Source organism: Nerophis ophidion, linkage group LG08 (assembly GCF_033978795.1).
Source record: "Nerophis ophidion isolate RoL-2023_Sa linkage group LG08, RoL_Noph_v1.0, whole genome shotgun sequence".
NCBI lineage: Eukaryota > Metazoa > Chordata > Actinopteri > Syngnathiformes > Syngnathidae > Nerophis > Nerophis ophidion.
Window position 1 is genome coordinate 34,679,926 of NC_084618.1, and position 16,603 is coordinate 34,696,528.

The following is a 16,603-nucleotide window of genomic DNA, read 5'->3' on the forward strand; positions in this document are numbered from 1 at the left end:
TGACAAAACATTACCAGTTAGCTTACCTGTCAAGCCTTCATTTAGGGGAGGATGTATCCTGGACTAGTAACATGACAGCCATTCCAAAATGATTAATATTCATCACTAAGTGACTTAATGAGTGAAAGTAAAGCACTACACTGTATTAAGACCTAAAGTGTTACTAACACATCTCATTGCGGCTTTTTTAATCTGACAAAATATGTTAGTGCTACACATGACACCGCATTAGTGCAGTTTGTACTAAACCTTTTCCTTCAAGGTCTTAAAAAATGTGAAAAATAAATGCAATATAACTGCAACAATAACACAATGCCACACAGGAAGTGGAATGTATCGTACTCAGTTTTGTGTTAAAGCAGCACAGTGCTGCCATCATGTGGTAATGGGAAGAATACAACAATTCAAAAGGCGTGTCCTGTGTAGTAAATAATATAAACATGTCATTGTGTTTTCTACCTGTTGTTATTGGTCAACTTGATGTTGTGTCCAGGCATTAAAACCTTGCCATTTTTCAGCCAGATGAGGTGAGGCTCTGGGACTCCTTGTGCCACGCAGGTGAAAACAGCACTGCCTCCTGCTGGCTTGGAGATAGACTGCGGCCACTGCAGGAACTCAGGAGGGGCTAAAGATGCACAAGCACAGAAAATTAGTTTGTCCAGTTTTCTTTCCAAATTGCTTTTAATGTGTGAAATTAAACCTATTACTTTAAAACCACTTAAAAGTTCAGGTCAAGAACGCACAGCTATTAAAATATACACCATATAAGGGAGTCCCTCAAGTCTGGACACGGACAAAAATGCAAGTTAAACAATCATGAAAAAAAAGTTTATAACATAACATATAACACATCTTAACTTATTAATTTTAATATATTTGTATTTATTATCTAATATAATGTATTATCCTGAATTTCCCCCAAGGGGATTGATAAAGTATTTATCTATTTTTTATTATATTTTAGTTGATTTAATATTTATTGGTATTGAGCACATTTATTAAAATATATACATTATTTTTAAATACTAAATCCTTTTTTTTAATATTTTGGAATATTGTAGAAAACTACATAGTATCACCAAAGCCTGGACACTTGCAAAAATGGATATTATGATATTATGTTTAATCATTAAAATGTATTATAATATATATATATACATTTTAATCCTAATATACATAAACAGTACAATATACAATAAATCTATTTTGTATTACAATGTAATATATATATATATATATATATATATATATATATATATATATATATATATATACACACACAAACACACAAATATATACGTATTGATGGGTCAAATGCAGAGAATAATTTCGCCACACCTGGTGTGCGTGTGACAATCATTGGTACTTTAACTTTAATATATATAGTACATATACTTTTACTTATTAATAAGAAATATATAATAGTGACTATTATTATTCATTTAAATAATTATAATACAATATTTTTTGTACAATGTATGCATGTGTATATTATTATTATTATTATTATGCCCCAACTTGCACCAGCAACATGTCATTTCCAGGATGTCCCTAAAGTCTGGATACCTTGGAAAAAATGCATAGTGTATAATTATCCAAACAAAAACTTTTACGTATTATTATTAAATAGTAGAAGCACATTTTTTCTTCTTTTTTTTTCAAATTTAATTTAATTATTAAAATAAATATGTATTTAATTTATGTTAAACATAATTGTCTTTATATTTTTATAACTATGTACACACACACACACACAGACACACATACATTTTTGTTTTTATATTTCATGAAATATTAACGGTGTGTGTGTGTGTGTGTGTGTGTGTGTGTGTCTGAAGAGCTGTCCACCCATTCATCTTTCCAAATGTTCCAACCTCATGCTGGAAATAGTCAGCGTGCTCAGCTGACTTATCGTCAATGTATTGATCAGTGATTGTGTTGACCTTGGGTTATAGTATACAATTTACAATTTACAACCTACTCCTTTGTGTGTCCATCCATCTATCATCTATCCGTGTATGTATGTCTATGTGTAGGTGCAGGCACTGGTAGGAAATGTGTAGTAGTAGTTTTGTCCATCCATCTATCCATTTTCTACCGCTTTTTCCCTTTGGGGTCGCGGGGTGCGCTGGTGCCTATCTCAGCTACAATCGGTGTACACCCTGGACAAGTCGCCACCTCATCACAGGGCCAACACAGATAGACAGACAACATTCACACTCACATTCACACACTAGGGCCAATTTAGTGTTGCCAATCAACCTATCCCCAGGTGCATGTCTTTGGAAGTGGGAGGAAGCCAGGGTGTACCCGGAGGGAACCCACACAGTCAAGGGGAGGACATGCAAACTCCACACAGAAAGATCCCGAGTCCGGAATTGAACCCAGGACTACTCTCAGGACCTTCGTATTGTGAGGCAGATGCACTAACCCCTCTGCCACCGTGAAGCCCAAGTAGTTTTGTAAATAAGAGTAATAATAGGAATAACAAAGTAAACATATTGTTAGTGAATGTGTTGTCGTATTTAAAGTTGTATTAATAGAAATTATAGTAATGCTAGTAGTAGTACTATTAATAATAGTAACATTGCTAGTTAATGTGTCTGTGACAGTGTTGTCGTATGTACAATAGTAGAAATATAATTAATACTTATTGTAGTAGTAGTAATAATAGCAACATTTTTAGTGAATGTGTCTGGGACAGATAGTGTTGTTGTACGTATGTATAATAGTAGAAATATTATTAATACTTATCGTAGCAGTATTAATAAAAGTAACATTGTTAGTGAATGGGTGTGTGACAGACAGGTAATGTTGTTGTATGGTATTAAATGAATAAATGATAAATTGGTTGTACTTGTATAGCGCTTTTCTACCTTCAAGGTACTCAAAGCGCTTTGACACTACTTCCACATTTACCCATTCACACACACATTCACACACTGATGGAGGGAGCTGCCATGCAAGGCGCCAACCAGCACCCATCAGGAGCAAGGGTGAAGTGTCTTGCTCAGGACACAACGGACGTGACGAGGTTGGTACTAGGTGGGATTTGAACCAGGGACCCTCGGGTTGCGCACGGCAACTCTCCCACTGCGCCACGCCGTCCGTATTAATAATATTTATGGTAGTTGTAGTATTATTAATATAGTAATATTGTTAGTGAATGTGTGTGAAAGTTGTTGATATGATTGAGGACAAGTGAAGTGTTTGAATTTGCATAAAAAAAGATCTGCATATCTTTTATGACGGGACAATACCAAAGGGTGGGGGTGGGGCACGGGGGGTCTTTCTTTTATTTCCTAACACTATTTTATAAATTGGCCATCTTTTGTGTCTCCCTCTACATTGTGACCCCCGGGGTCACCCTCAACCCCCTTTGTGGGATCCTATCCATCTTCTAGCCCTCCATAATTAACGATGACATCACACCTCCTTCCCTCAGCTCCGCCCTTTTCACACATTTACGTCCCCCCAACCTCCTGTCAGGGTTAGGGTGACAGGTCAGAGGTCATTGGTCACGCCCCTTCCGTTTCTCTCCAGATCCATGCGCCCCCGTATCGACGTATTGACCATCTCGCCAGCTTTTGTCTTCCTGCCTTTGTCATCCTGACCATGGCAAGGGACGGAGACACGCACACACACACACACACACACACACACACACACACACACACACACTCTACCTCACAGTTGTGAAACTTGAGACGAGAAAATGACTGAACTTGACTTGTGATAAACATGTTTGCAGACACTCAACATCTGCTCAAAAACCGTAATATTTGCTACGATCAAGTCTAACAACCGCTAACAATCTAAGCTATGACTTTCCCTTTACACTTTTCAAAGAAAACAATTGTTTGGTTTTAAAGCCATTTCGTTTAAAGCCAAGAAGACAAACACTGAGCTGCTTATTATTGCCAGTTTGACATGAAAAACCCTTAAGTCCTTACTCCAGAGAAGACTATGTAAGTGAAAAAATGTTTCCAAAAGTTTGCCTACGTTTTCCTTAACAGTATTGATTATCGTACCGCCAAACATTGCACCTAACAATGACAGTGTACTTGAAACGGATATCAAGTATCTAAGCCTCAATGCGATTAAACTCTTCCTAACTTCTTAACTCAATTTACAGACTCAGTTAACAGATGTCCAAAGCTCTTTGTTCTCTCTAAAGCAATAACGGGGAAGCCAGATCAATACATTCATGAATATGTTCTCTATTCTACACCAGAGGCCCTGCCAATCATTGTGAGAGTGTGACGCGGGTGTACGGTATTGATTGGTGCGGTCACAACATGAAGCCGAATTATACCAAAATAGACTCATGTCATGAGCCTGACACGAGATACAAAAAAAAACAATCCATCCATCCATCATCTTCCGCTTATCCGAGGTCGGGTCGCGGGGGCAGCAGCCTAAGCAGGGAAGCCCAGACTTCCCTATCTCCAGCCACTTCGTCTAGCTCTTCCCGGGGGATCCCGAGGCGTTCCCAGGCCAGCCGGGAGACATAGTTTTCCCAACGTGTCCTGGGTCTTCCCCGTGGCCTCCTACCAGCTGGACGTGCCCTAAACACCTCCCTAGGGAGGCGTTCGGGTGGCATCCTGACCAGATGCCCGAACCACCTCATCTGGCTCCTCATTCATTCTAAGTCTGGACACATTTGGAATAAAATGCACTATACGCAAATGTGTATTGGTCCATCTCAAACGACCTTATTTCCTTTTTGTACAAGGTTCCTAGGTTGGTAGGTCTTTATTGTCATTGCACAAGTACAACAAAACTTTGTTTTCAGCACAAACCCGTTCAAGATTAGACAAACAAACAATGTACAGGGTTACAGAACAGGAACGCTGAAGCCAACTCATTTCAGTAACAGGACTTAAAGGAACAGGAGTGAGTTTTTAGCATTGTTCTATCTATACTTCCGTTAAAATGTAACAAGCAATTATTCTTCTGTTGTTGAATACTTTCCATTAGTTTTGAGTGATACTACAAATCTGGGTATCTATACATACTGATTTTAGAAATGTTTAAGATCATTAAATGATAAAATTTTTAAACACAATTATAATCAGACAAAAACACAGGATGGCGGTGTAACAATATCAATTAAATATATTTCATCCATCCATCCATTTTTCTACCGCTTATTTCCTTTTTGGGATCGTGGGGGCGCTGGCGCCTATCTCAGCTACAAAAGGGCGGAAGGCGGTGTACACCCTGGACAAGTCGCCACCTCATCGCAGGGCCAACACAGTTCAATGATATTTTATTATTGGGTCTTATTTTAATCCATAGCTGTTTTGCCCTTAAAGCCCTCCTGTGTCCAGTGATTTGTTTAGTGAGTTTATAAACAATAATAAAAACAACACAATTATTTTTGATAATAAAACATATTGATTTAACCACTGTAGTATCAACCACAAAATACCATTGCACTTGGTATTGTTACTGTTGATATTTTTATCAATCCACCCACCTTTGCTTACATTAGTTAGTTAGTTGGTTAATTAGTTAGACTATGCTCCTAAGATGTGTAGTGTAGCAGGTTTAGCTATTCCTCGTCCTCAAGTGATGATGATACTTGTGGAAAACATAGTTTATTTGCCACCATGGAGGCTAAGATTGCTGACTTAGAAGTTGTTTTTGCACTGTTGAGGAACATTAGCCACTACCAGTAGTTTAATATTATGTTGGTGACGCTTTCATTCGCTTGCCGCTGTCAAATTTTCAGAACACTGCTAGAATGTGTCATCAACATGCATTTTCATATACTAGCAGTATCAAAATCTGGTCAATCAAATTATTATTACTTATATCGTATATACCGTCTGTATCATGCAAACCTAATACAAATTATAATACAACATTTTCAAAACATGTTACAGGTTACAAAAGCTATTTTTGGCTACTGACGTAAGAATACATGTGCAGTGAGTAAGCGCGGAGATGGCCTAAAAAATTGATTCTTGAATATTTTCAGTCGATTCAGAATGAATTGTAACAAATAAGAACCATGATTCAAGTGTTAATCATGCAAGCTTGGCTGCCAAAATGGACAAGCTGGAGCCTATCTCAGCTGCATTTGGGCTGTAGGTGGGGTATGTAAATAGGTAAAAAAATTAATAAATACATAAATAAAATGAAGTATAATATTCCTGAAGGATATTATGGTCAAGTCTAATTTTGCAAGAGGAGAGGACAGGCAACAAAGGCAATATTTTCAGTGTTTATGGTACAGTAGTTGAAATTAAATGATAAATGATAAATGGGTTGTACTTGTATAGCGCTTTTCTACCTTCAAGGTACTCAAAGCGCTTTGACAATACTTCCACATTTACCCATTCACACACACATTCACACACTGATGGAGGGAGCTGCCATGCAAGGCGCCAACCAGCACCCATCAGGAGCAAGGGTGAAGTGTCTTGCTCAGGACACAACGGACGTGACGAGGTTGGTTCTAGGTGGGATTTGAACCAGTGACCCTCGGGTTGCGCACGGCCACTCTCCCACTGCGCCACGCCGTTTATAATATTTAATAAAGTATTTTTTTATCAACAATTTGATTTTAAATATTTTTTTCAATTGTTTTAAAAAAGAATAATGTAATTTAGTTCATTTAATTAGTTTTTGTATCATGTATTGTATGTATATTAAATGTATATGTTATCCAGACTACACTGTATTGAGTGTTGACTTACAGAATATAATGTAATATACTGTAATATACTTTAAATTTTTTTAGTTTTAAAATAGAATAAAAATCAGCGCGTTTTCTTGCATGATAGAGATTTTTTTTATGCCTTAGTAGGGATAATCTTCTTTGAATAGGTATCATTGCTTATTTTTTTTGCTTTCTGTTACATGCTACCTGTGTCTTGTTGTTAATGAGCTGACCTCAGGACAGCCAATAAAAAAGGAGCTAATGACACTGAGAAGTACGAGTAGGCTGAGGCAATCTGCGGTGTGATGGATGAGGACATGTGACGATGGTCCACCCCCAACATCCAGGCTCAAACACACCATCATAGGAGCTTTTTTGTTTTGATGGACATTGAAAGAATAATGCTTATTTCTCAGCACTTTTTTAACATTGACCCATCAAAATGTTTACATACGTGAAGTTGGCACAGGAAAATATAGTTGTGTGTGTGTGTTGTGTATGTTTGTTTTGGCTACACGAGCGGCATCCACCTCTGCTGAGGAGTCAAGGGCAAAGGCGTACGGCGGAGCTTTGTTATTGATCCTCTTCTTCCCTTTCCCTTTTGCTACTGCAAATGAACATGATCAAGAAACACACACGCACACACACACACACACACACACACACACAACCTAACATACACGTACACACAAGACACAGGTAGAGTATCTCTCACTGCATGATAGTTGCACTTTTAGTATTTACTAGCCCTTATTGAACAGCCAGTTTATTAAATTTAATATGTAACCCCCTTGCCTGACCAAATTGATAGTTGAAATCTTGATGTCTCGTGGGCCAAATTGAAGACGTCAGTGGGCCGTAATTGGACCGGGGCCTTGTTTGGACATCATTGTTTTAGCATGAACTATAAACAAAAAGTCCACTGAATGTATTTTCACGTCATGGTGGGGAAAATATGACATTGTCACACCTACAACATAGGTCAGGATAGGACTGTACGCTCAGGTTTTTTACTAGGAGCAAAGATGCTACTGAATGAAAAAAAATGGTGGCACAGAAAAAAATTAGAGCAATAGGAAATGTTCTAAAAACACAATGTACAATGTACAGTTTAACACAAATGTGCACTCATACATATTAACATTAGCGTTATCATGAGGCCTAATGAAGCCCTCAAACATCTCTGTCCCACAGTTTTTTATAGACAACTCATACTGCGTCATGTCGTACACATTGGTGTGCCGTCAGGGCCAGCAAGGCCTTCTATGCTGGCCTAACATTTAAAGTTAAATTTAAAGTACCAATGATTGTCACACACACACTAGGTGTGGTGAAATTTGTCCTCTGCATTTGACCTATCCCCTTGATCACCCCCTGGGAAGTGAGGGGAGCAGTGGGCAGCAGCGGTGCCACGCCCGGGAATCATTTATGGTGATTCAACCCCCAATTCCAACCCTTGATTCTGAGTGCCAAGCATTGAGGCAATGGGTCCCATTTTTTTTTATAGTCTTTGGTATGACTCGGCCGGGGTTTGAACTCACAACCTACTGATCTCAGGGCGGACACCCTAACCACTAGGTCATTGAGTAGGCAACATAACCAGAAATCATGATCATAATTAAAGACATGCACCTGCGGATAGGTTGATTGGCAACACTAAATTGGCCCTAGTTCGTGAATGTGAGTGTGAATGTTGTCTGTCTATGTGTGTTGGCCCTGCGATGAGGTGGCGACTTGTTCAGGATGTACTCCACCTACCGCCCGTATGCAACTTAGATAGGCTCCAGCGATCCACCGCGACCCCAAAAGGGACAAGCGGTAGAAAACGGATGGAGGGATGGAATTTACTTTCCCTAAATATCTAAAAGTACTCTTATTATTTTCATGTCATATTATGCTCGTTCCAGTGCTGTTGGTTGGGCTTCATGGTGGAAGAGGGGTTAGTGCGTCTGCCTCACAATACGAAGGTCCTGAGTAGTCCTGGATTCAATCCCAGGCTCAGGATCTTTCTGTGTGGAGTTGGCATGTTATCCCCGTGAATGCGTAGGTTCCCTCCGGGTACTCCGGCTTCCTCCCACTTCCAAAAACATGCACCTGGGGATAGGTTGATTGGCGACACTAAAATAGCCCTAGTGTGTGAATGTGAGTGTGAATGTTGTCTGTCTATCTGTGTTGGCCCTGCGATGAGATAGCGACTTGTCCAGGGTCTACCCCGCCTTCCGCCCGATTGTAGCTGAGATAGGTACCAGCGCCTCCCGTGACATTACAGGGAATACGCGGTAGAAAATGGATGGATGGACAGTGCTGTTGGTTTTAGTTTTAGTTTGTGTCCAATCAGAATTCAGGTAGATTATGTTGCCATGCTGTACGAAATCTGCCAGAGGCCTTCAGAATCAACAGTGTGGGCGTCCGTGCACTGTAAGTGAACGGGGACATAGAATTTATAGATAATTGCGATTGCCAATCGGATCATAAGTTTTTGACAGTAAGGCCTTCTAGTTGGCCTCAAGTTGATTGTGACATATACGCGTCTTGTGATTGGATACTCATTGGGACCGTTAGCGGATGAATATAAGAACACAGAGTTAAGAGACAGTTGCAATAGCCAATCAGATCACAAGTTTTTGACAGTAGCCTGATGTGAACAAGACTGTGATTGAATACTCACTTGTCACTCCAAAGAGAGTATCCAATCACAAGTTTCAAGTTACGGGATAGCAGAGCAGTAAAACAAAACGATTATGTGGCAGGTATATATTCGCAAGGCCATTTGTAGAGATATTTAAAGAGAAACCACATCTTGTGAGGCGATGTCGGCCAACCGCGGAAGCTAGTTCAGCTGTTCTGGCGATGAAACGGGGAACGGCATCGAACAGGTTTTACTAATTGTGAGTTCAAATATTTTTTCACTTATAATGTTTTTTGCAATTTTAATTTTGACAGAAACACGTAAGATATGTTTTAATTGCTGATGGGTTTAATTTTTTTTTAAATGCACCAGAAAATAATCCCTTTTGTACACTATTGTTGTGATGCAATGCCCAGTAGGGCGTAAATGTGTTCCTGTATAGTATTTCTCCAGCAATGGTCATGTGGTGACATAAATAATGGTATTTATGTCACCAAGACGAGATAGACCTATTTATTAGGCGGTGTGATACCAACCATCTTATTCTAAATGTGACCAAGACACAGGAAATGGTTTTGGATCCGAGTAATGTGACTGACCATGAGCCAGTGGTCATCAAAAATCAGGAAATCACCCAGGTATCCTCATATAAATATTTAGGGGTTCATATTGATAATCTTCTCTGCTGGAAGACACATATTGACAAACTGTGCAATAGACTGCAACAGAGGCTATATTTTTTGCGAAGATTAAGATTGTACGGCGTAAGCAGCCACATCATGATGATTTTCTACCGTGCCATTGTAGAGAGCATCATTAGATACGGGATCACCTCATGGTTTGGCAACCTAACCGTTAAGCTAAAAAGCAAACTGGCCGGCATGCATAAAACAGCAATTAAAATCGTAGGGAGGAAAGAATATGAGCCTATACAGAGCATCTATGAGCAGGCAGTTAGGAAAAAAGCAATTCACAACACCCACTCTTCCCTGAATATGGAACCCTGCCATCAGGGAGAAGACTCCGGGTCCCACTATGCAAATCTAACCGCCTTAAATTTTAATTTGTCCCAGCCTCCATTAAGCTGACCAACAATGTGCAATAGAATGTTAATACATAGGTTAGCACTTTTTTAGCACATAGCACTTTAGAACTAAACAATTTAGCACAAGCACTTTATCCATGAGCTCTAGTGCAATGCACACTGGTACTTTATCTTTATCTCCATAGTGTAGATTTTATGCCTACATCAAAGTGCCGCCCATGTCTATCAAGCTCCATGCTCTGATGTTTAAATGTTAGTTGTCTGATTGTGGTTGTGTCTGTGCTTGTGTTTTTGTTCTGTTGTTTTTGTGTATGTTAAGAAAGCAATGATGCACTGTGTCCAGGACAAATTTCCCCGCGGGGACAATAAAGTTGAACCTTGATTTTGAGAAGTAATCTTTGAAGTCGGACATCACTGAAGTGCTTGGTGGGAAGCACACGGTGCGCCACTGCGTACACACATGTACTGAGCTACACCTGATATCAGTCACATAACATGGCGGACATCACATCACATGTAATTACATTAATGATTAAACATATACACATGCGAGAATGACCAGGGATGGTGATAGGTTTTCAATGTAGTTAGCCCCAGAACCCACCGGTCATGATTTGAGTCAGTCTTGGAAAATTCAGTGGGACCCCACAAAAAGAAGCTGTTTGCAACCTTGACGCGCATGCCTAGAAGTCGCTAACTTTCCAAAGTATTTTAAGCATTATATCCCCACCACTTACGGCTTTCAGCATGTAATGACATAGCTACGCCCGTAGGTAATATGTGCATGTGCTTTTGTTATGTGTGTTGCCCGCTAATGATAGCCATTTGGGTGGCTAACATTAGCTATCATTGAATGTATATTCCATCATAACAACATCACCGCAAATTTTTAGTTGCTTCTCTTTAACTGATATCCGCGCTGACTGTCTAACTGTTTTTCTAGCAGCTAAACTGGCATGTCGCAACAGCGGCGATGCTGTGTACATGTGATCATGTCTGCACTGAGCAGATACGCGGATTGTTTAAATGGCGTCAATAGGGTCTGTTGACAACATTTTTTTCTTGTCCCTGAATCTTACTCTATTTAATCCACTTTTTATGGATTTATTTTAGGAGAAAAATTAGAATGAATGGGTTTAAATCTATTTTTCAGTTTTTCAACTTGTTTAAGTCGGAGTCCACGTTAATCAATTCATGGTAGGGTCCGTTATGACCACCTCCACAAAAATATTTGATACAAATTTTATATGCTTGAGATGTTTTGGCCTTCCGATATACAGCAGGAGATAGAGTTTGAAAAACAAATACATGTTTTTGGTCCATGTGTTAATTAAGAGTTAAGTCGCAAACTGACCTTGTACCACAAGCCTGCCAAGTGCAGTACGTCTCATCCTGGTGCCGGGTCGGTTGGCGGCACACACGTACACGCCAGAGTGCTGGAGAGAAACATCTGAGATCATCAGGTTCCCCGTTCCAAGAACCTGAATACCTTCGACTCCAATGGAGCGTCCGTCTGATCAGGAGAAAAAACAAATAACTTTTGTAAATAAAGTGTACAATGACTTCCTGCTATTAATGTCCTTGTGGTACCTAGTCTGCTCCAGGAAACGATCGGCTTTGGGTTTCCTGTCGCAATGCACTCCAAGATGGCTGTCTGATGGACGGTTAATGTTAGATTCTGAGGTCCTGACAGGATGACAGGCTCCTTGTAAGTTCTGGGGGTTCCACCTGCAATCACAGAAAAGTATATAGACAAATCATATGTCTGTTTGATGCATTTCCACATGTCGAGGATTTGTTTAAAAATAGTCTTCTGGAGTGTTCTCTCGACACTTCCTAAACAGGAAGTTCCAAACTGAACCTGGCACAGACGTGTTCCACCTACCGCTGATGTTAAGCACGGCTTCGTGGCTGTAGCGTGTGTTCGCAATGTTGGCGGCAACGCAGCGAAACACGCCAGCGTCCGCCTGCCTCGCGCCCGTCACCTGCAGGATGCCCATTGGCAGCAGCGTGTACCTGGATGTGGAGAGCATGGCAATATTTTTCAGGACTTAGTCTTTGGAGTTGAAATTAACATTATAAATTTGATTGATTGATTGATACTTTTATTAGTAGATTGCACAGTTCAGTACATATTCAGTACAATTGACCACCAAATGGTAACACCCGGATAAGTTTTTCAACTTGTTAAAGTCGGGGTCCACGTTAATCAATTCATGGTACAAATATATACAGTACTATCAGCATAATACAGTCATCACACAGGTTAATCATCATAGTATATACATTGAATTTCGGTCCCCTAGAGGAGGGGGGTTGCCCACATTTGAGGTCCTCTCCAAGGTTTCTCATAGTCAGCATTGTCACTGGCGTCCCACTGGGTGTGAATTCTCCCTGCCCACTGGGTGTGAGTTTTCCTTGCCCTTTTGTGGGTTCTTCCGAGGATGTTGTAGTCGTAATGGTTTGTACAGTCCTTTGAGACATTTGTGATTTAGGGCTATATAAATAAACATTGATTGATTGATTGAATTATTTACATTATTCACAATCCGGGGGTGGGATGAGGAGCTTTGGTTGATATCAGTACTTCAGTCATCAACAATTGCATCAACAGAGAAATGGACTTTGGAACAGTGTAGGTCTTACTTAGTAGGATTTGTACAGCCAGCAGAGAACATAGGGAGTTCAGAGAGCATAAGAGCAAGTAAATACATTAGAAGTACATTTGATTATTTACATTAGGTTATTTATAATCCGGGGAGATGGGATGTGAATGGAGGAGGGTATTAGTAAAGGGTTGAAGTTGCCTGGAGGTGTTGTTTTAGAGCGGTTTTGAAGGAATATAGAGACGCACTTACTTTTACACCTGTTGGGACTGCATTCTACATTGATGTGGCATAGAAAGAGAATGAGTTAAGACCTTTGCTTAAGGATACATTTTTAGAATAAATTCAAATGCTATTTGTTATGAAAAAGAACAGGATGAAACACTTAGCGCTAGCTCTAAATACTAGTAGCTAATCATCTAATGATGACAGTTATATTTTTGATGAGGGATGTTCTGATCAGTAGGACCTTCTTAAAGAAACTTATTCAAATGTACTACATTTTTTTTATGTTGTTTTAAGCTAAATTAGCCTTAACGATTAGCTGCTTCTGCTTGGTCCTACTGGATGTGTAACATGTTAGGCCTTGTCCTTCAGTGATAATGGTACGTTGCAAGAAATGCATTTTATTTGCCACAAAGAGGTGATGATTAATAACTTAGAGAAGCAGCTCCACACTGTATGGAAATACATAGTTAGCTGCTGGGCCGCCTTTGTCAGCTGGGGCACCAAAATGAAATAAAGTATTAGCCAGAGGGACTCGCCTTTTGTGATCGGAATTGATAGGCATTAACCGCCATTGGCCAATTAGATACTTTTCACGGAAATTGGCCGATATTGATCATTGATCTATCGATCCGTGCACTCCTAATTTTGACAGTTATGAATGAGCATCTTCTGGTGACCTTAGGACAGATGTGTCCAAAGTAGTCTTCTTTGATATACCGATAATAATAAAGTACCATGGTATTAATGAATAAAAAAAGGTACTATAGTGCCTTTAAAAAATATGCCATGATGGCGTGCTGTGGTGACATTGACCCACGAGCATGTCGCCGGTCAACACACGCACACAGCACTTACAAGTGAAAACAGTGTAAATAAAGAAAAGGGAGAATGGACGTATTTTGGCTTTAAAGCCAAAATACGTAGTATCACCCAAAACGTATGTAAAGTATCCAAACAACAGAAGAATAACTTCGTATTACATTTTAGTAAAAGTCTAGATAAAATATGTTAAAACAGAAAGTAACCAGATATTAACAGTTAATTACAAGTAGATTATTAATGCATTTTTTACCCCTCTTCCCTCATAATTTTGACAAAATAAAACATCAGAATTATATGTATACAGATCGGAAATGACACAATATGTTTCTAACCCGTTTGCTTACTTACAAGTAAAATACAAGTTGTCCAGTATGTTCACTCTTTTATTTAATGGAATAATTGTTCTCTGATTGGAAGAAGAAACATATGTTTAATGTACAATAAAATGTATTTTCTGTTAAAATAAAGACAAAGTATTTTAACATATATATACAAAGTATAGCTCGGTTGGTAGAGTGGCCGTGCCAGCAACTTGAGGGTTGCAGGTTCGATTCCCGCTTCCGCCATCCTAGTAACTGCCGTTGTCTCCTTGGGCAAGACACTTTACCCGCCTGCTCCCAGTGCCACCCACACTGGTTTAAATGGAACTTAGATATTGGGTTTCACTATGTAAAGCGCTTTGAGTCGCTAGAGAAAAGCGCTATATAAATATAATTCACTTCACAATAATGACAATCTTTTGTGGTCCCCTTTTTTTTTTTAAACGTACCAAAATACTGCCGGCATATTGTTATAATTAAATATAATTTATTAATTAATTAGATATTTTATTGTATGTGAACCTAATTGGTCAGCTTAAGCACAAAGCATGCTGTGGATGTTTTGATCGATAGTTTAGCATGTATTGACCAACATTAGATTATTTTTAGCGTCTTAAATGTAGAAAAAGTATTTATACTGTATTTTAAGTGGGCATATTAAATGGCATAAAAATATACATGTAATGCAATAGCACAAAGTTTGAAGAATACTTAGGAGTGTGCCACTATAACAAAAAAGGATAATGTCACTTGTGATCTTTTTACTGAACTTTTTTCTCCCTATGAACATATGTCCCCCAAGCATTAGGTAGACTGCTGATGGCAGCGTGGCAAAGAAAAGGAAAGTGAGTATGGTTGTCCTGTGTCAGTGATTACCTGTTGTCATCAGTGCTCAGTGGCACTCTGTCTCTCTCCCAGGTTATGTTGGCCTCAGGTATTCCATTGATCTGACACTGGAAGCGTGCGACACCGCCCTCGTCCACAGTCATTGACATAGGGTGCGTGTGGAATTTGGGAAGAGCTGGGAAGCAAAAATTTGAACACATCAGCGCACATGGGAAATGTATTAATACTATATTGTTATCTATAGAGAGTGACTCCTAATGTATTATTGTTGAGAAGAAGAATCCAATATCCTCTTGAGACATTTGTGTTTAGCCTTTTTCAACAAAAGTACAAATGTCTACCATAGTGGATGTCTGCAATTCCAAAAATGGTGTTTCCACTTTCCCAGAGAGTGTCCCCTCATAACATTATGGCGGTAATCGATACAAGAGGAACGGCATCAAATTAGAGCGTATCGCCATGGAGACTCATTGCATTGAGGTAAAACATGATAGCTATAACTCTGCCAGGTTACCCATAAACCCCAGTTTTATTGGTACTGATAGTCAAGAGGAAGGAGGGAGGAGGTTACGTACTGTTTTTGCGCAATAAAAGATAATTACGAAACAATGCTGCCCGTACAGTATACTGTAATTCATCAGATTTACTTGGAAACGCCAAAATCTTCTCATGATATTTAGAAATACCAATTTCAGGTTTGTGCTCCCCAAAGTATATGTAAAATACTTACAGGCCAACAGGACTTTGGCCTTACGGCTGACCAGCATGCCGTAGCGATTCCGGGCGGCACAGTCATACTCGCCCATGTCAGCGTCGCTGCCGTCTTTGCGCTTCTGGAAGCTTTGGATCAACAGGGTGCCGTTTGCCAGCACCTGGAGCCGCGGGCTGGTGGTTAAAGGCACTCCGTTTTTACGCCACGTGATCTGAACGGGTTCCTCGCCCTGCACCCTGCAGTCCAGCATGAGCGGGCGATCGCGCACTGCAATCACGTCTCTGGGCTCCTGCAGGAAGGACAGTTCCGAGGACCAACACACACCTGAGAAGAAAAAATACAATCATTAAAACTCTGTTTGGTTGAGATGACAACTTTTGCCACATTTAAATGTATTCAGGTTTGTGTAACTTTTGTGCAACACAATACTACACATGTCTTGTGTCTCTAACCATTTCTAAGAAGGATTAACTTCTTCTCATCAATGTGGGCCAAGTCATAATAATGCTACGCTTCTAAGTTCTGTGGATTTCAATGAATATGAAACAGAGAACTTAATCAAATTTGAAAGTCTTACATGTCAGAACAGCTCATGAACATTCATGTTCAATTTTCACCTAAATGCCTCATCCTTATGGTCCCTGAGTTTAGTTGGTTTTAGCTAGTTATTGTTTCATAAAGTGTGTAACTCTTGACAAAAGTTTCTCAGGAGGATGTAATTTATT

The 16,603-nt window shown here is 39.6% G+C and overlaps 1 protein-coding gene across 2 annotated transcripts in view; it reads right to left on the reverse strand.

Moving 5' to 3' along the window:
• si:ch211-57n23.4 (immunoglobulin superfamily DCC subclass member 3) overlaps positions 1-16,603 on the reverse strand; it is a 39,315-nt gene that overhangs the window by 12,384 nt on the left and 10,328 nt on the right. For both annotated transcript variants that reach the window (XM_061908366.1, XM_061908365.1), the window contains exons 2-7: positions 15,897-16,202; positions 15,197-15,341; positions 12,230-12,360; positions 11,935-12,072; positions 11,699-11,857; positions 460-625 (exon numbers count right to left, since the gene is read on the reverse strand). In XM_061908366.1, coding sequence (XP_061764350.1) covers positions 460-625; positions 11,699-11,857; positions 11,935-12,072; positions 12,230-12,360; positions 15,197-15,341; positions 15,897-16,202 — 1,045 coding nt within the window. The remainder of the gene's footprint in view (positions 1-459; positions 626-11,698; positions 11,858-11,934; positions 12,073-12,229; positions 12,361-15,196; positions 15,342-15,896; positions 16,203-16,603) is intronic.